The sequence below is a fragment of the Phragmites australis genome, chromosome 7, assembly GCF_958298935.1.
Source record: "Phragmites australis chromosome 7, lpPhrAust1.1, whole genome shotgun sequence".
Taxonomy (NCBI): domain Eukaryota; kingdom Viridiplantae; phylum Streptophyta; class Magnoliopsida; order Poales; family Poaceae; genus Phragmites; species Phragmites australis.
In genome coordinates this window covers 34,955,758-34,976,090 of record NC_084927.1, presented here as the reverse complement: position 1 = coordinate 34,976,090, position 20,333 = coordinate 34,955,758, and the positions used below count along the sequence as shown (strand labels likewise).

General features: G+C 44.2%; 2 protein-coding genes across 12 annotated transcripts in view; one reads left to right on the top strand and one right to left on the bottom strand.

Moving 5' to 3' along the window:
• Positions 1-12,967, bottom strand: part of LOC133925008 (putative disease resistance protein RGA1) — a 69,814-nt gene extending 56,847 nt beyond the window's left edge. For 2 of the 11 annotated variants that reach the window (XM_062370796.1, XM_062370798.1), the window contains exons 1-3: positions 12,550-12,967; positions 7,190-11,655; positions 6,339-6,425 (exon numbers count right to left, since the gene is read on the bottom strand). In XM_062370796.1, the coding sequence (XP_062226780.1) occupies positions 6,387-6,425; positions 7,190-11,655; positions 12,550-12,847 (4,803 nt within the window). In that variant the 5' untranslated portion in view covers positions 12,848-12,967 and the 3' untranslated portion in view covers positions 6,339-6,386. Of the gene's footprint in view, positions 1-5,174; positions 5,538-5,643; positions 6,005-6,338; positions 6,874-6,953; positions 7,026-7,104; positions 11,656-12,549 lie in introns of those variants that run through there. The other 9 variants (XM_062370801.1, XM_062370804.1, XM_062370806.1 and 6 more) reach the window with 9 other exon arrangements.
• LOC133925016 (transcription factor GTE2-like) lies at positions 3,567-5,078 on the top strand. The gene is made up of 3 exons (XM_062370818.1): positions 3,567-4,139; positions 4,237-4,402; positions 4,492-5,078. Exons 1-3 carry the CDS (start codon positions 3,765-3,767, stop codon positions 4,554-4,556), a joined length of 606 nt encoding a protein of 201 aa, XP_062226802.1. The 5' UTR covers positions 3,567-3,764; the 3' UTR covers positions 4,557-5,078.
• Positions 12,968-20,333: the final 7,366 nt, after the last annotated feature.

Sequence of the window (20,333 nt, the reverse complement as noted above, 5' to 3'; positions counted from 1 at the left end):
AATCAGAGTTTAGATAAAACCGATTTTAAGCTATTCTCAAAACACGTATTGACATCTTAGCGACCAAGTACGTAGAGTATCGCTTTATGTAACAGCATATATTTACTCCCAATAGGAACAAACTTCCAGTATGCAAACCTACCCAGACACTTCCTGGCTAAAACTTCAGCTTAGAGAATAAACTGGAGCAACAAACACAAACCTGCTCCATTGCGGGAAAATCTTAAGCCAGGATCTAGCCACTTCTTCAGATCCACTCAATTCATGAAATCTAAGAAAGAAAGTCTCAAAGCAAACCACATACCAAGAACCACTCGAAGAATTGCTACAACAGGCTCTAGTGATACCTCCGGTTACTTAGCCAGGAAAGATTCAAATAACCCTTATCTTCGGAATCTACTCGGCGAGTAGAATTTATCAGACTCAACTACCAACTCCCATAACGACACGCCAACATAGCACCTCATAATGATGTTATAGGCCACAATTTTTCCGACAACCTCTAAACAACACCAACTCCACTAGCGTCACTATGACGCGAATCAGTCGCTGCAACGCAATCGATGACTCCAACTCCCATAGCCAGTGGACTCTTCCACAAAGGCTAACTTAACAAAATAACTACCTCAAATAATCATTTCAAAACATGCATAGATATTCCAACCATAAAAGAGTATTCTCAGATATTAAAGAAACTGATACATAAGGTATGTAAACATTTCAACTTAAACACGAGGAGTTAACTAATCCTCAAAACATCAACAACTAGGGCACAAGTCTAGCAAAAGATTAGAAAAACTCCCAGAACCCTATTAGGATCTCACTGTCAACACATTTTCACACAATCGGCAAAAAGATTGCCCCGACTCCATGGGGAAAAGAAATCCTACAGCATTCTAATGGTTAGGTTGAAAACATTATCACCTTATCTTATATGGTAAGGCACACATCGATCCATTTCTCCGATATTTCGAGAACGAATAGTTAGGGTCAACGACATGGGGGCCAGTCCATCTCGTACCCAAAATATTCGCTCTGTATGTGGATAGTTGGACCGCAAACCTAACTCTTGGTCAACCTCACCTGACAATGCAGAAAAGGCATCATGGGGGCCCTCCACTTAACCCATCTGCAGTGCCATACAATAGTTATGCTATTGATCCTCTGAAGCTTCTCAGGTTCTAATGACCAAAGTAACCATTTTAACGCCCTGACAATTCCACCGTTCCAACGAAATTGACTCCAACAACTTAACAATATAGATCAATGATAAAACACTAAACAATATGTGGATTATCAAACAAGTAACTTCAATAATACTTATTTGAGATAGTGAACATAAGCAAACAAAGATAAGCAAGACGTATGCAATGCAATGCATCCCATACCCATTCTATTTGTGCAAGTGTGTCAGGTTCATCATTCAATTACCAAGGACCTAAAGCCTAGGCTCTGATACCAAGCTGTAACACCCTACTTTACCACTAAGCCTAATTATATGAAAACAGAAAATTTTGACAGCATTTATTCTATAGGACGGTATAACTGACCAAAAGAGATCACAGGCAGACAGTATATGACATAACCGGCATATATATATAGAAACCTTCACGACGCTACCAGCGTCATACCACGACATAAACCAAGCAAACGACAGACCACCAAAACCACCATTTATAACACCGGTTGAGCTATCAACATGGTGATGAGGTAGTGTGTGCAGCTACCAAGATCCATCCCCAAAATGCACGTCAACATCTAAACATACCTGTAAAGAAAGCACGGGTGAGATTCAAAAATCTCAGCAAGTGAAAGGTACTTTAACAAAAAGCTATTTAGCCACAGTTGAATGTGCTAACAATTCTAAATAGAAACTAGTAATGAAACAGACCGCCAACACTAGGAGAAACAATTATGACTAAGCAAGGCCAACGATAACATTAAAATTTTTAACATTCGGTTGGTATAAGCCTTCAGAGCCGCATATATATCTATATACAAGCTAACTAAAGGAAATAAGATTTGATGCGAATGATTTATTGAATTTCATAAAAAGACATAACCATGCACATGATATGCTCTCCTCACCCTTACCCCTCCTCGGGCAACGTAAGGGTGTGCACCGTACCCTAAGAAGACATAACCATGCACATAATATGCTCTCGTCACCCTTACCCCTCCTCGGGTAACGTAAGGGTGTGCACCGTACCCCTCCTCGGGTGACATACGGTACTGTACCGGTACGGTCGCGGCCAGAAGACGGCGACAAACTTCCAATGCATGAGATGTATATGTATGACGTGCTTCAAGCATAACTATCATAACTCCCGGAATATGCTTGAGACTTCGAAATTAAACATTGCATAAAATAATAATGAACAACTGCATAATGGCATATCGTGCTTACTGCACTTCATAAATCAATCATCGAGTAAACTTCTGGAAACGTAAACAACATAGTACCCAGCTCAGAATCAGTTATTCAGATTAGATGAATGCACTGTAATTAAAGAATGTAGGCAACCCAATATTAGGTTAAAGTATAGTCATACAATACATTCACTTGCCTTTACCGACGATGAAGAAAATTCGATCAAGAACGTCCGGAAATAGTACCACCGAGAAATCGCCTTCGAAAGATTGACAACGAATCCGACGAAATCCCGAAATTTCCAACTTTTCCTTTTTTTTTCTTCTTTTTTTTTCCCCTTTTTTCTTTTCTCTTTCCTTTTCTCTTTTTTTTTCCTTTCTTCCTTCTTTTTCCTGGCTTCTCTCCCGGCCGGCTCTTTTCTTTCTTCTTTCTTCTTTCTTCTTCTCCTTTTCTTTTCTTTTCTCTTCTCCTTTTTTAATTAATTTTTTTTTTAAAAAAACAAACGGTCTAAATTTATTGGGCTCGCTACGGGTCTCAAAGTGCCCGGAACGGACATATGAATAGCAAAATGGGTTCGTCTCGATGAGATGAACGCAACCGCGGTCTCCGATCGTCCATACGAGCCTCGGATCAAAAAGTCAAAAAATGCAGTCAAATTCCTTTTATTTTTATTTTTTTTTCCTCCAAACATTTGGTATTACACTTGAGCTCCTCCACATCGTCGGCAAGCCCAACTTTGTGAGTCCATGCAACCAACTTTTCAGTGAAGAGGTTCATGACGCTTTCCACCAGCCATCCGATCGCAGCTTCCACCACAGCTTCTCTCACCGTCATCGCCTCGTGCTGAGTAGGATTTCGGCAGAAGCAGTTGGTGCACAATGAAGGAAGAAAGGATATGAATGGGGAGGAAAGGAGAGGAGACGAGAGCACCAGATGAACATTTTTTGGGCGACAAATTAAGTGGCAGTACTGTCTGACAGGGAGCTGTGCCGTGTGGAGGAGATCGCGCGTGCGGTCAGCCAGCCAACCCGCGCGACGGGGCCAGTGCCCGCGACGACCTGCCGCCGAGTCTTCGCCCTCGTCTGGGGCCGGATCCACGGCATCTTGACACTTGGCGGAGTAGAAGGTGAGGGGGCAAGATTGAGGATGCCGGCGAGTGCGACTCAGAGCACTCGAGAGTCGGGACATCTCCACTAGGCGATCTGGACGGCTTGAATTGTGCCGGGCGCGAGATCGGACGGCGGGCGTGGACAGTGCCTCGGGAGCTGGCAATGCTCATTCTTTGGTGTGATGAGAGCTATTTCAGCTTTGTTTTAGATGCATACGCCAGATAAATTTAGGGACCATCCAAATCCGGTTGTTGAGGCAAAGGTGAAGCCAGAGGACTGGGAACATGAAGATGCGGAAGCCGAAGGCGAGGGAGCCTAAGAAGAGGGAGATGAGCCTGGAGGAGAAGGACATGCTGAGGCTGGGGCTAGAGAGCTTGCCCGAAGAGAAGATGCATAATGTGCTACAGATTGTACGGAAGAGGAACAGCAATCCAGAGATGCTTGGGGATGAGATTGAGCTGGATATTGATGAGATGGATGTCGAGACACAGTGGGAGCTTGATCGATTCGTCACCAACTGCAACAAAGCGCTCAAGAAGAGTCAACGGGCTGCGATGACGAATGGTGGCATTGCTGATATAACCGATGCAGTTGTGGCTGAGGACAGTATTGTGCCAGTGAATGGCACTGTGCCTACATTGGTTGACAATGATGATGCGGTAATGGCAATAGGACCAGCAGGCGTTGTTCTTGGTTGCAGCTAGTGGATATGCGAATTTGGTTCTCATGTTGGTTTGTTTGTTTTCTTGTTCACAGGAGAGTGAGAACCCTGTGAAGAGTACCACAATGGCCGAGCAGGTGGATGAATATATAGATATTGGAGATGAGATGCCAACAGCCACTTACCAATCAATGGAGATTGAGAAGGATGCTGAGGTTGCCAGGGGCTCTGGTGGTTCCGGCAGCGGCTCATCGTCCACCGGTATGATCAAGCCACCTATTTGTACTTTAAAAATTCCAACTTCTTCAAGATCCGGAACTTTTACACTGTTTACTATTTGCCTTATACAGGTTCTGAGTCGGGGAGCTCAGGGGACAGTGCCTCGGGAGCTGGCAATGCTCATTCTTTGGTGTAGGGGAGGTTATTTTAACAGTAATATTTGAGTACTTGGATGATGTGAGTTCTTGTTGGCCTTGGGTGATTCGAGTAGAGCTAAAGGAAGCTGTAAGTGTTTTGTAAGTTGTTTCTGAGACGTGTGTGCCTGCTTGGGGTTTAGTTGACTAGTTAGTTTTGATAACGGAATGGCTTTGTGGGTAATCTGGTAGCACAGACTTGGTATAGATAACGGAATGGTTTTGTGGGTAATTGGTAGCAGAGCTGGACCATGTATATATAAGCAGGTGGTGGAAGGTACCGGGGCGTTTGTATTAGTTGATCTGGCCTTCTGATATGAAGGTGCTCTTGTGTCTGTGTTCTTCGTAGTACAGCTGTTATGTTGCACCTTTTTTATGTCCTTGACAATGTTGTGGGATTATAAGTAGCAAATCATTATCTTGGTCCGGTGATGACTATTGGTGTTATGAGAGTTATATCAGCTTTTTTGAGATGCATACGCCAGATAAATGTTAGCGACCATCCAGATCTGTGTTCATTTTAACTATTTGTACCAGTGGTGTTGCTTGTTGTGTGAAAATTCTACCCTTCGATATCAACAGTTGCCTATGCTGTTTTACTAACACCACAAGACCTTGAGTTTTTGAAACTACCACTTACAGAACTGCTTCACATCAGCAGCAAAATTACCTGAATTCAATGACAATCAAAGGTGCGACATGTTTGCCTTCAAAAGGCCCAGACGGAATAATGAAAATCAATCGGCAGTAACACAGTGCGTCGCAGGCTGCATACTCAAATTTATGCAGACTAGCTGTCTGCTCGCTAGCCCATCTTGATTTATGACAGCGAGGTATGAGTTGGCTCAATCCCATCATATTGGTCTCGACTGTTTATCACATCAGAGGATGAGAGCTGGAGTGCAGTATTGTAGTTGCAGAACATTTTTGCATGATTCGAAATAAAAGCACATTGTATCTTCAGATATATCTTATATTCCCTTCTGTAGTCGAGAAAAAGAAAAAGAATCAGCCTTTTGGGTTTTGAATTCGCGAGGTAAGATGAATAAAGGATACTGTTTTCAGTTTATATGACAGAAAAACAGTTACCTCGTTGGACATGATAGCACACGAATACTCTGAGCTTTCGGGAATCCCAACAAGTTTATAACAAAGCACGGCAACCGTAAATCAGCAACACGACCACGTGAGGACGAGGTTCAGAAGTGAAACAAAATCCGCGCAGAATCTGGCACGAGAAATTCAGTTTTTGATGCTTCTGAGTAAAAAGAACCACACCTTTGGCCTCTTGTCTGGCAAACATAAGCCTTGCAACAGGTGATCCAGGAGAAACAGGGTTGTGTGTTGTGTAAACACTTTCTTGAACAGCTAATTGTATGATACTTGTATTGATCCGGAAGACAGACGATGTAGCAATAGAATGTACAGTAGCTTGAATGCTGCAAAGAGACTGCTTACTTTAGCATTTTTTGATAAAGGAAGTTTTTATTGAACTCAGACAATTACATAAGGTGATATAATCGTATTGAGAACACTCCCGGTTTCTGCATAGTTATGATGCACACAATCAAAAAAAAAAAGATAAAACATAAAAAAGATTGACATAGGTGAAAACAGGAGACGCTAAGGCGCTCTGATCCTCCGACTAGGCCACCTCCTTCAAATACTGACACACCACTAACCGTATTCTAAGATTCCGATTCCGACTTCTGTAATGCTTACTTTACCATGACATGGAGGATATGTAAACCCTGAAGATAACATGATAAATGGTAGCAACATACCTTGGAAAGCAATACAATGAAATCTGACGTGCTAGTAGAAACGTGTGCTCAACGATTCACAACATATTCCTTGTCATCAATTCTGACCTTTAGCTTGCTTGTTGCTACCTTTCTGCATTGCTCGATTAACTCATCGCTGCAACAGATAACATCCAGCTTTTCCAGCGTAGGTGGAGGCCCATTTGTGGCAAGCAATCGCATACTACGAAAGTGATTATCAACCAGTGTTGAGAGTTCGCACGTTAGCAGTCTCACAGGAAGATCTGTGAGTTTGTAGCAATTCTCATTTGGAGCTGTAAAACAAGGCAGCCGGATACCACCAAAGACCTGAGACCGCCGAGGGATTGCAAGCCCTCTAGCGCGGTGAGTGATCCACAATCATTAATCTCAAATTGAGGCTGAGAATTGGAGAGTACCTTGTTGTAGTTGCAGAGCATTTTGCATGGTTAGCATGAAAATTTTGAATACGCTTATTTACACCAAATTTTGTTTATGAAAAGCACAATGTATCTTCAGATATATCTCGGAGTCCCTTCTGTAGTCAACGAGATAAGCGATAATCATCCCTTTGAACGAGATAGAGTCTTTTCAGTCTTGTGACAGTAAAACAGTTACCTCGTTGAACATGATAGCACACAAATTTTCTCAACGCCACTGCAGCACTGGTATGTACAGAAGCTTGAACGCCTGCAAGGAGACTGCGTGCTTTAACCTCACTGAGGATATGCAAAGCCCGAAGATAATATGATCAACGGTAGAAGCATACCTGCTGCTCAGGTAGAAACGTGTGCTGAACAAGCCACCCAGTAATCAGTTCACGTACCACCCTGTAATAAGCAATCAATTTTGACCTTTAGCTTGCTTGTTGCTAGCTTTCTGCATTGCTCAGATAGCTCATCGCTGCACCAGCTAACATCCAACTCTTCCAGCGTAGGTGGGAGGCCCATCTGTGGCAGTCTTGAGATACTCCCGCAATTGAAGATCTTCAACCTCTTGAGGGAGGGAAGGCTGTGGAGACCCACAGGAAGATCTGCTAGACTTCGGCAATTCTGAAAATCGAGCTCCTGGAGGGACGTGAGGAGCCGAAGCGCACTCTCTTGCTCATCTGTTAGTTTCGTAACTTGTCTGGACAAAGCGTGCAATTGTAGGCGTTGGAGGGATGTGAGGTGCTTGCAGAATGACTTGGTAAGGAAAGAGTAGTCATCGATCTGAAGCGTTTCCAGTCGAGGGCACAGCTCATAGCCCTGCCTTGACAGATGCTCCAAACATGGAGGTAAACCAGGGCAGCGGCATACTATCAAATACCTGAGACCGCCGAGGGATTGCAAGCCCTGTAGCGCGGTGAGCGATCCACAACCACCAATCGCCATCTCTTCCAGTGCTGTGCAGAAATCCAGCTGTAGACATTTCAAACTTGGGCTGCCCCATATTTCTAGTTTTTTGAGGCAGTTGTGGTTCTCCTCGAAGCAGGGCTGCAGAATTTCTGCGGAATGGTTGATCTTAAGTTCGCCAAGTGAGTGCGGGAGAAACCATCTTCCGGTTCCCTGGTCACTGTTTTCGTCTTTATGCACCAAAGACGGTATCAGTCTGGGACATTCCCAAATTGTTAGCTTCTTAAGGGAGGTGAATCCAGAGAAGCCCCCTAGCTCGGTGAACGATCCACAATGACGAATCATCATCTCTTCCAGTGTTGTGCAGGAATCTAAGCCCTCTAACGCGGTGAGCGATTCACAACCATGAATATCCAATCCCTCCAGTGCTGTGCAGGAATCCAGCTTTAGACATCTCAAACTTGGGCTGTTCGTTACTTCTAATTTTTTGAGGCAGGTGTGGTTCTCCTCGAAGTAGGGCCTCAGAATTTCTGTGGAATGGTTGATCGTAAGTCTGCCAAGTGAGTGCGGGAGAAGCCATCTTCCGGTTCCCTGGTCATTGTTTTCGTCTTTATGCACTGAAGACGGTATCAGCCTGGGGCATCCGACAACTGTTAGCTCCTCAAGGGAGGTGAATCCAGCGAAGCCTTCCTGGCTCATCTGAAATGTTAGGTTGCGGCAATCCCATATAGACATCCTCTTGAGAGAGGGGATGAGTTTTGATGGAACACGCAGCAGCCCATCTGGAGTTGAGCTTGTCATTGCGTCATCTCTATTTCCTGATGATGAAGCCCTATGAGCTGAGGTGAGATGTGATAAACCACTCTCTTTCCCTTCTATCAATAGCCCTGATATATTCAGATCATTTAAATCCAACTCCTCTAGGACCGGCACATGTTTCAGAATCACAGTTAGCCACTTCCCGGTTATTCCCCATGAATCAATCCTGAGATACTTGAGAGACGGGAGGGCAATGAAATTTGCGTCTGCCATGTATTCATGGGTATGCTCTGGCACAACAACTGAAGAGAAAAGTTTTCCGCAAAAGTCTATTTCCAAACTCTTTAAGCTGATGAGTTGCCTGAAACCTTCGAGTGAAATAGACGATAGATTTTGGCACCGTACTATTTGCAAGCGAGTCAGGTCCCTCAGATTATGGAATGACACAATTTTGTCGTCCAGGTTTGTCAGCCCATCGGAATCCTCATCAAATTCTCCATCGTAAGAGTCCGCTCCAATTATCAATTCTCCGTTGGATGATCCCTCCATCGTTGGAAGTGTTGAAACTCTCGCGATGGATAATTTACAACCGCTACTTGAAGGTGGTAGAGGATATGCTACCATTAAATAAGGACAATCATGGATGGTAAGCTCGCTAAGACGGGGCAACCATGACTTCTTCTCGATTTTGTGTTTCTCGCAGCTCTCGAGGAGAGGAAAGACCTTCAGTTTACTGCATTTCTCAATCTCCAGTATCCTTAAACTAGAGTTCAAGTCCCTCACGGAATTGCAGGAACATCTCTCCAACTTTGGCATTTCAATCAGCACCAGCTTCTCCAATGAAGGAATCGATACTTCTATTACTTTCTGCATCTTCCTTAACTTCAACTTTGTAAGAAACGAAAGCCTCCCTAGAGATGGGAGTATTTGCCATTGTCCACAATCCTCTAGATGAAGCGTTTGCAAACAGCTAACTGAAGTGGCAAGCCAAGCTGGGGAGGTAGCACCACTGTACCCAGAGATTTGAAGATGCTTTAGGTTTCGATGTGGTTCAAGACCCTCAATAACCTCTTTCGCTGTGTCAACAAATTGTTCAGAACTTTGACTATCATATCCATCCTGCGACAAAGTATCGTTCCAAGACAAGCCCAGCTTTTGCAAGTGTTGTTTATCTCTCAGTCTTGCACCAGAAGCCTCGGCACTACTGACATTTTCGAGTTGAAACACACCAAGTTGTACAAGCTTGTTCATGGATTGAAGTTGTGTTATCTCAGAGCAGCTAGAATTTTGATCTGTGAAATTCGGCACATCTTGATGATCGCTCATTTCACCAACACTAGTAACAGAAGAGCGTGCTCCCTTTGTCACAACAAGATACCTCATGCTGACAAGATCATACATACCATGAACTATAGTTGGGTGTCCAGCATCTATTACTTCAAGATGGTAAAAGTTCCTCAGAGATATAGGCAAAGCTTCATCGCTCCCTTTGTTATCAAGTTTTAGGTAGCGAAGATGGGAACAATTTACCAAACTGCTCAGGAAGGAAACAAAATCAGCATAAGTTGCACAGATTTGCAGCAACCGTAAATTTTCTGCTTGTTTGAACATATTCTGGAAGTATCTGAAAAAAGACGGGTCGTAATAGCCAATTAATACCAAGGACCTCAGCTTTCTCGCAGATTTAACCTGCAGCATCTTTTTTTCAAAAATTTCATGAGAAAATTCTGAATCAGTAACTATTGATAGATGGCGTACAGTTGGTAAGATTTCTTCACAGTCTCTGTCATTTATAGTCCCAAATTCATCCTTTGAAACCTGCCATGCTAAATCATGTATAAGATCATGCATGACAAAGCATTCCGGAGAATGCCCGTCCCTTCCAATTTTCTCAAAGAAGCCCGAGTCCACCAAATCAGCCAAATAGTCATTCCCTGTGTCCTCTAGACTTTTACTGGTACGGCTACCATCCACAAATCCTTGTGAAATCCAAATTCTGACCAACTCCGCTCCACCAAAGCGATAATCCTTGGGGAATAGACAACAATATTTGAAGCAATGCTGCAAGTGACCTGGTAGGTAATCATAGCTGAGCTTCAAAACAGGCATGAGGCCTGGTAGGGACTTCCATTCTTCACTGTTTAGAATGTTAGTCCAGTTATCAATGTTCATATTTCTTCTTAATAGCGCGCCAACAGTTTTTGCTGCTAAGGGGTTCCCCATCAACTCTCGAGCTATTTGCTTCCCAATATTGTACAGCCTTTGATCTTTATATTGTCGATCACCAAATGCATATGATTCAAATAGTTGCCAGAAATCATCCCCTTCCATGGCACGTAACATGATTGGTTCAACTGTCTTTGTCATTTCTGCAACAGACAATTTTCGAGTTGTCACAAGTATCATATTACCCATTTCCTGATTACCCATTGCCTGATTACCCATTTCCAGATTACCCATTTCCTGACTACACATTTCCTGATTACCCATCGCCTTACGTTTCAAAGGAGCTAACAGTTGGTTCCAAGAGTCTTCGTTCATGTCATCCCAGACATCATCCAAGACAATTAGAAACCTCCTAGATTTCATGCTTTTCTCTAGATCCTCCTGAAGCTTGTTCAAGTTGCTTGTTTCTGCTTGCCTTTGTTTAGAGGCACAGTCTAACATCTCCCTTGTCAGCCTAGGTACATTAAAGTTATCAGACACCCAAACCCATATCTTGATCTGAAACTGATTTGCAACCATTGGATCATTGTACACAAGCTGGGCTAGAGTTGTCTTCCCAATGCCTCCTATGCCTACAATCGGTAGGACAGTTATGCCATTGGATCTGTTGCTTGCCATCAGCTTTAGGATGGATTCCATCTCTGCATCCCTCCCGTACACTTTAGGCTCAACAAGATATGATGATGTTAGACGTGTGTCCTTGGGTGTATTCTGATTCAGATTTGAAGCTACACGGAAGTTCGATACATCTATTTTCAGAGCGTTACTAACATCACCCCCAAGCTCTCGTAGTTTATCAGCAATGTCCTTTATCGTACGAGAAAACTCAGTAGTCATGTTTCCTAGGTGTCTGTTGGCAGCAATGTTGTGGTCATCCTCTCTTTTCCTTTTCTTCAAACGTTCCATTACGGCGCTTCCAATCTGGCGAACGAAATTGCGAGACGACGTGGATGAAGTTGTAGTATTGTGCGCAACAGTAACTGAACCAGCTCCAGTATTGCCTGCGAGGTGAAAGGGAATTTATATCACTGCGTTGGATTCCGGAAAGAAATTCTTGTTAACAAATGTACCAATAGCGCAAAAAACACTCGACGCAAACATAATTCACAATTTTAGTCCACGTGTTTTAGCTAGATGAATCTTTGGTTAGAGACTGTCCATGTTGCTTAATTGATCAACTTTACTAATGAATGTGAAGCCTGCTAAGGAATTTTTTTTTTCAAGTACAAGTCAAAAGTACACACCATACTCACACATCCACCTACGTGAGTGCACCCTATCACATGTCTAAACTAGATTGGAGTTGGAGGCCTAACCTCACATCCTAGGGCATACGCTTTCACCACTGAACATACTCACATGAGCATGTACTATTCCTTTCCAAGATTTAATCCCAAGAAACTGTAAGCACTCGTGCTGAGTTTAGTACTTGAACTTCAGTGGGCATGAATTAAGGTGGTGTGGTGTTTACATGGGCTACCTAGCTTGGCTAGGATAGTGGGCCGAGTGAGACAATAGCCATTTTATATTCCTTTTCCTTTTTTTTCCTATGATGTAATGTATATGTGACATACCCTCTAATTAGTCTAATATAAGTCACCATCATTAATGTGTCATTTTTATACCTATTTATTTAGAGTTTGACGCCTTTAGACTAATATTTTCCTTTTCTTTATTTAATGAATAAATAAAATAATGATAAGATTCCGTAGAAACTCTTAATCTGACGACATCATGGCCGAAGTGAAAAGGTAGATCACCCCGTCATATTCCGAAAAGAAATCCACTGGAATTTTAGGTTATAAATGTAAAACAGTTTGGCCAATCGCACAAATCACTGAAGCAAACTAAATCCGAAAAGTACCAAATTCTTTGGACTGGTATGATGCACGTACCACTTGTGACCTGTTCTTTGAGGCGGTAGTAGTCGAGCTCGTCCATCACATCCTCGGCGTCGTAGAGCAGCCCCTTAAGATCACTCAGAGACTGAGCCAGCGGCTGGTTCTCGATCTTCGTCCCGTTGGCAGCAGCAAGCACTATCTGGACATACATCATGGCTGACTTGAACTTCTCCACATCGTGGGCAAGCCCAACTTCGTAAGTCCATGCAACCAACTTTTCAGTGAAGAGGTTCAGGACGCTTCCCACCAGCCATCCGATCGCAGCTTCCACCACAGCTTCTCCCACCTCCATCGCCTCGTGCTGAGTAGGATTTCGGCAGAAGCAGTTGGTGCACGATGAAGGAAGAAGGGAGATGAATGGGGAGGAAAGGAGAGGAGAGCACCAGATGAATATTTTTTTGTGCGACAAATTAATTATACTGTAGAAAGTAACGGAGAAGGCAGCAAGCATGAGACCGTCCGTGTGGCTGCGAAGGGATGAAAACTGATCGGATATGAATTGAATAGTCCACTTTTCACGTCTGCCGAGTCTTCGTTGGCTGGTAGCGACGGGTCCAGTGCTCGCGACGACCTGCTGCCGAGTCTTCGTCCTCGTCTGGGGCCGGGTCCACGGCATCGGAGCTCGGCTCCGATTAGTGGCAGTACTGACTGATTTGGGAGCTCGGCTCTGGTTAGTGGCAGAATTATAGCATTGATGGTTAAGGAGAGTTAACAAAGTGGACTAGTAGTACTGACTGATTTTATACAGCAGGACTTCAGTAGTCCCTTGCGGTTGAGTTATGGTGGCGATCTGGTTGCAAGTTCAGGTAAGGTTAGATATGATAGGGTTATTTATCTATTTTTATAGAATAAATTAATTTTTTATTTGGTTGGAATGGATAGAATGAGTCAATTTTATGTTTAGTTAGTGGGATTAGAGTAGATATGATGATATGTTCATATTTATAATACCTTATATGAGAAGAATATTGGTGAATTTTTTTAGATTTTCATTTAAGGCATTAAAAATCGATAGAAGTTACAAAAGTAGATTTTTTTTTAGAGAAATTTATTTAAATATTGGCTCATATTTTTTGATACAACTAATTAAAATAGGTTGCTACTAAGCTCTAATTTACTTATAAAAACGTTTAGAATTTTTAGACCACTTTTATACTTCAAAATAAAATTGTGAATTAAATAAAAAAATCACAATGCACATGTACACACGGACTAGCACGGGACAAGCGTGATCCGGCCGAATCGGCCGGATCGAGCCATCCAGCATCTACGTCAAATATTCAATGAAGCAAGTCGGCCCATCTACCCGAGCAACGAACCAAACACCACCGTCTCCCGGATGGTCATCTCCCGAATGGAGCGATCCCACCAACCAAACGGACCCACCAACTACTCCAACAATAATTGGTGAGACGTAAATGTACCCTCCCGATGATGAACAGCTAAATCGCGATGCAGTTTAAATTCTACATAGACTTTTTAGCTGAATCTAATTAAAATAGGTTGCATATGGATTATAGAATACGTACAAATAATTTTAGGATTTTTGGAGTAACAGAAGATCATGGTTTTGATTTGCATAAAACGCTCGTCTACCATGCATATAGTGATCCTGAGACGATCGCTATACTTGGCGTGTGAGGCGGATGGATAGTGAGTGCCACAGGGATAGCGAGAGCGATAGCCAGTCCGTTAGAACGGTGTTCTTTCATCCGCTCGGTAAATTTGAGGATGGCGATTGGGATGCCGATCCTGCTGGAGCTGCTCTAAAGCACCGCTAGTTAGGAAGTACATAATCGCCTCGGGTACAGCGCGTATGTTGAAATCTTTCCTCGCCATCGATCCCTTCTGTTGGGACACGGAGACGTGCCCCGAACAAATACGGCGAGAGCCTCGCTCGTAAGAGGAGACTCAAGCTTGTAGATGAATCTGTGTGCTGGAAGGAGAGAGCAGAGAGAGACGCATTGTTTGTGTAATTGGGAAGCAGCTCTCCCGCCTTTTGAGAGCTTATTTATAGAGAGAATGAGCAGAAAAAATTAACAACTTGCTTCTAAAGTATTATATTATAATTATGTACATATAGGGGTATTTTAGGCATTTCACTTCGTTAAATTTCATATGGTGGTTACAATACTATAATAGCTATAGTCACACCACAGTGTATCGTCTAAATATATTTAGGTTGGGGCGTTCCTCAACCCCTTCCAAGCAAGCAAGCATTCAATTTTTAGATAGAAAATCGGAGCATTGCAATTGGAAAAACCTCCGTTTTAGAGAATTCCAAACTACAGATTCAGAACTTTCAACGAGATTAAGATCAAACATTCTATCAGGAAATTTTCAATTGGGAACTAAAACTTTGTAGAGTAAGAAATCAAACCGGACGTCCAACTTTCAGTAGAAGAGGGGATTGGGAATCCTGAACTCTCGAATCGAATTTGAAGTTCCAAAATCGAAACTTTCGCCATGAACACAAGAGTAATCAAGCAAGCTTAGCAGCTACAGTAAACCGTTGGTCCGTTACCAGTAGAACCCGTGTGTTGCCATGCGGGTCAGACCTCCTCGTTTCACGCTGCACCGCACAAGAATCTATCATGGGCCAAAACACTAGCAGTAGCAGCAGTACAGCTTAACGAACCCCAATGGCCAATGCATTATTACCACCACGTGACACACGCGAACCGAGCGCGCGTCGTAGAATCGTTGATGGCTATCGATGTGAAGAGCTATTTTAGCTTTTCCGAGAGGCATACGCTAGATAAATTTCAGTGACCATGCAAGTTTGTGTTGGTTCCAACCATTTGTTTCGGTGATGTTGCTCGCTACGTGAAAAGTATCCCCTCAGATGTCAACTAGTGCCTGTGCTGCACAAACGTCTAACACAAAACGACCGTGATTTTGGTATCTGATTATTTGGTAACTTTGCAATTTCGGGTTGTTCTTGTTGTTGGGATTTCGAAGTTTGTGCTAACTACTACTCTTGTGGGTGCATACAGCATGCCAGCACACCGCCAATTACAGAATGGCTCCAGATCAGGAGCAATATAATCTGAAGATTGAAGAACAATCTCAAGGACACTTGGAGCTCGGCTCCGATTAGTTGCAGAGTTATAGCATTGATGGTTAAGGAGAGTTAACAAAGTACCAAGTGGATGTCCAACTTTCAGTAGAAGAGGGGATTGGGAATCCTGAACTCTCGAATCGAATTTGAAGTTCAAAAATAGAAACTTCCATCAACAGAACTGATGAAACCAGAGGTGTCATTGACTGCGGAGGCGAGCGGGGCGAGGCCACAGACGCGGTTAGGGTTTATCTTTGCCGCGCCTGGGGCAATTTGAGTTCCGTGGCGGTGACAATGGAACTAGGTGGAAAGTCGGTGGCGGCGGCGGCGGTGAACGGGATTGGCGGAGGAGAAGGTGAGGGGACGAGATTGAGGATGCCGGCGAGGGCGACTCGGAGCACTCGGGATCTGGACGGCTTGAATCGTGCCGAGCGTGAGATCGGACGACGGGCATGGGCGTGGATAGTGCCTCGGGAGCTGGCAATGCTCATTCTTTGGTGTGATGAGTCATTTCAGCTTTTTTTAGATGCATATGCCAAATAAAATTATCTGGCTGTTGAGACAAAGGTGAAGCCGAGGACTGGGAATATGAATGTCACACTCGGTTTTCAAGAGAACAAATCAGATGCATTTCACATGTATGCCAGGATCAAATTTCCATACATGCAGTGACTTCATAAGTGATAACATAACAGTGTCATTACATAACGATAAGGTTCATTACAAAAGAACCCGTAGGTCTTAAAGAAAACACTACGATAACTTCCGGCGATAGCAGTTCTTCCATTCATCCACAGGCGTTATCCAGGGGAGCGCCAGCCTACGACATGGTCTTCAGGTCGACATCTTCTTTCGACTAGAACTCAGCTCCATCGGCCGAGATGTCCTTGAAATCCTCACCTTCTGAGCAGCATCAAGAGGTTGGGAGAAAGCAAGCGTGAGTACATGGAGTACTCAGCAAGTGTGGGAAAACATGACATGAAGGATTAAGGAAAGGAAATGCTAGACTCAGGTTGACTGCATCTATGACATTCTAATCTAGGACTCAAAAGACATAGTAAACCTATGTACTATGTGTAATGACACCAACATTAAAGTAACAGTTCATCAGATTCCATTCGACTACCAGACTCACCAGATATCCCATACTTGGCTACCAATTCATCGAGGTTCCACCACCCGACTACCCAAAACCAACCATCCAAGATCCCCGCTAATTATGAAGAAGTTCAAGCCTGCTCTGGACCGTGAGCACGGCTGATCGATCAATTTTATACTCTGCAGAGTTTGCACCATTTACCCACGAGTTGTAATTCCCGTTTTGCTTCACACTTCCGGGGTGTAGAAACGGGGTCTCACTACAAGGCCTTTACAAAGCGCCTCCAAATCCATATGCACCCACTAAGGTTTCACCGTTAACAGGGATTCTATCCACTGCAGAGGCCCCCTCTTGTGCCACTCAACCGTCCACTGGTGTGTATAGAATAAGGAGGATATCTAATTAATTGGTCAGGTCGTACCCATATAAGCCTCATGGTTGCGCTATTATGCCGGGTTACAGGCTTCACAAACCGGTCCTTAGAGTCTACAGCAGGTACATGCACATCACCCAATGCGCACATAGCAGCCATACCATTCAAACCAATCTGCCTAGATCCCTATGATCAAAGTTGCTACAAAAATTACCCAAAATGGATCATGTTGCATAGAACATTATTCAGATTAATATTTAATCCACCCGACTTGACAGCATAACTAAGCATTTCTACCCTTAACACTCAAACTATGACACAGGCGACAAGGACAATAGGGAAATACTAGTAAACCCTAAACATGGGATTCATATTGACAAGCATGCATATAGAAAAAATAAAAGATACACTTTCCTACAATGGGATCAAAGAGATCAAGGACACTTGCCTTCAACCGCGGGTTGTTCAAACTCCTTGAACGTCTGGTCCTGTAGGTTCACAAACTGCTCGTCTCCTATTGCAATCGCGCACAACAAAAATAAACAAACACAAATATCTAAGAACAGTACACAAAACAGTAGCAAGGCACTATAAAAATATTACTAACGGATAGTACTCGTTGCTACGATCGCGGGAGCGCAAGAATCATCTAAATCAGAGCTCATATGAAAAAGTTATGAGGGTTTTAAGCTAGGGGCTTTTCTGAAAAAGTATAAGGGCTAAATTGTAAAAATAGAAAGTTCCAGGGACTTATTTGTAAAAAATTCAGGGACTTATATGCAAATAAACAAAACTATAGGGTCTAAAAGTAAAATAATAGGGCTAACAAGGGTCTTTTTGTGAAAACAGAAAAGTTTAGGGTTTAGATTGCAATAAGACCTAATTTCAGAGAATAAAGAAATTATTTTTGTATTGAAAATCCTAATTATTGTGTCAGCATGCTGACTGGGTTAAAAAGGGTGACGTGGTCGTGCCACGTGGGACGAAGGTGCACGCGTGGCAAGGTTGACTGGGATTTGGTTATTTAAATCTAGGGCGCACGATCTAGATTTGACGGTTGAGATTTAAAATACGAAAGGGTATCCGGGCTTCTAATCTCTACCGCACATGACAAAACGGACAGTCGACGACGGTTGGGGGAGAAAGGGCGGCCGGTGACGGTGGGGACATGGCGACGCCGCCTCGGACATTGCCGGAACATCGCTGGCGAAGCGTGGGATTGGGCTACGACCTACCAAACTTGACGAGATACAGTGCAATCGAAAGAGGAGGCGATGTGGATCCTCACCGAGGGCTTCACGGCGGCCGGAGAGGTCTCGGTGGTGGTCGGCGATGGAGAAGAGTGGCGGCAGCGGTCAGTGCTCGATGGAGACTCGACTATGGCGATAGAGACACAAAATTGACGGTCGGAGACGCTTTCACGGGACACTAAGATGCCGGAGAGATGGTCAGCGTACCTCGGAGCGCAACAGGAATGTCTATCGATGGCGAGGTTACGGCGGAACTCAAAGGAGCTTGGTGGGATGGTTGTGGAGCGGCGGGACGGCATCGAGGAGCGGTAGGAGAGATGTCTCTTGCTCCTGCGAAGCCGACGACGGGCTCGGAGACACCGGGGAGAGCTCGAATGCGGCGGACGGCGTGCGATGGAGCTTCGGGGCGACAATGGCGGCTCGACGATGGGGCTGCGGTCTCTCGGGCGGGTGAGGGAGTGCAGGATGGGGGCGCGACGTGCTGCAGGCGCATCTATATAGCGCGAGCGGGGGGGGAGAGAAATCCGTTGCGGAGTCGTGGGCAAGGGGACGTGGGCGGCAGTTTCAGTGGTGCAGTTGTGAGCACGCGAGAGCGGCGGGAGGAAGGGGAGGGAGCTGACGGGCGGGTCCGAGCTGCTAGATAGAGAGGGAGAGAGAGCGGGCTGGGCTTCGGCTGGGCCTCGAGAGCAGGAGAGGTGAGCTGGGCCGGCAGCACAGGAACATGCGTCACAAACCTACCCCCCTTAGGATGAATCTCGTCCTCGAGATTCGGAAGGATCGGAGAAGAGACTAGGGAAACTCTGCTTTTAGATCATCTTCTCTCTCCCAGGTGGCTTCTGCTTTTGAATGATGCTTCCACTACACTTTGCACATTCAGACCCTCTAGTTCCGGGTAACACATTCTAATGTCTCGAGAATCATGACTGGATATTCTGAGTAAGATAGACCCTCTTGCACATTCAGTTCCTCCATCGACAACTGCTCTTCTGGAACTCTCAGGTATTTCTTTAACTGTGAGACATGAAACACATCATGCATATCGGAGAGCTGGGGTGGTAATTCCAAACGATAAGCCACTTCTCCTCTTCTTTCTAGAACCCTAAATGGACCAATATATCGAGGTGTTGGCTTACCCTTGACTTTGAATCTGCGAAGGCCTCTGATCGGTGACACCTTGAGATACACAAAGTCTTCAACTTCGAAGGTCAACTCTCGACGTCGATTGTCCGTATAACTCTTCTGCCTTGACTGCACGGTTCGCAGACTGTTCCAAATCTCTTGTACTTGCCTTTCTGCATCCCTTAAGATTTCTGAGCCAAACACTTGACTTTCTCCGGTCTGATTCTAGAATAGTGGGGTTCTGCACTTCCTTCCATATAGTGCTTCAAAAAGGGCCATCTTTGAACTTGCTTGGTAACTGTTGTTATATGAGAATTCTGCATAGGGGAGATTCTTATCCCAACTCTTGTCGTTCTTTAAAGCACATGCTCTCAACATAGAATCTGGTTGGTCCTTTCCGTCTGTGCATCAGTCTACGGGTGATAAGCTGAGCTAAAGTTCAACCTGGTGTCCATGGACTCATGTAGACGCTACCAAAAACATGATGTAAATTGGGTACCTTGGTCAGATACTATCCTCTTAGGTACTCCATGAAGACACACAATCCTAGACATGTACAATTCTGCGAGCCTTTGTCCCTTATATGTCTCCTTGACTGGTATGAAGTGAGCTACATTTGTTAGCCAATCTACTACAACCCATATAGAATCATACCCGGATTGTGTTCGAGGTAATCTCATTATAAAATCCATGCTGATTTCTTCTCATTTCCACTCGGGTACTTTCAATGGTTGAAGCAACCCGGCTGGTCTCTGGTGTTCGGCCTTAACTCGCTGGCATGTGTCACATAGAGCCACATATTCTGCTACTTCACGTTTCATTCCGTACCACCAATAATGATCCTTAAGATCTTGGTACATCTTGGTGCTTCCCGGG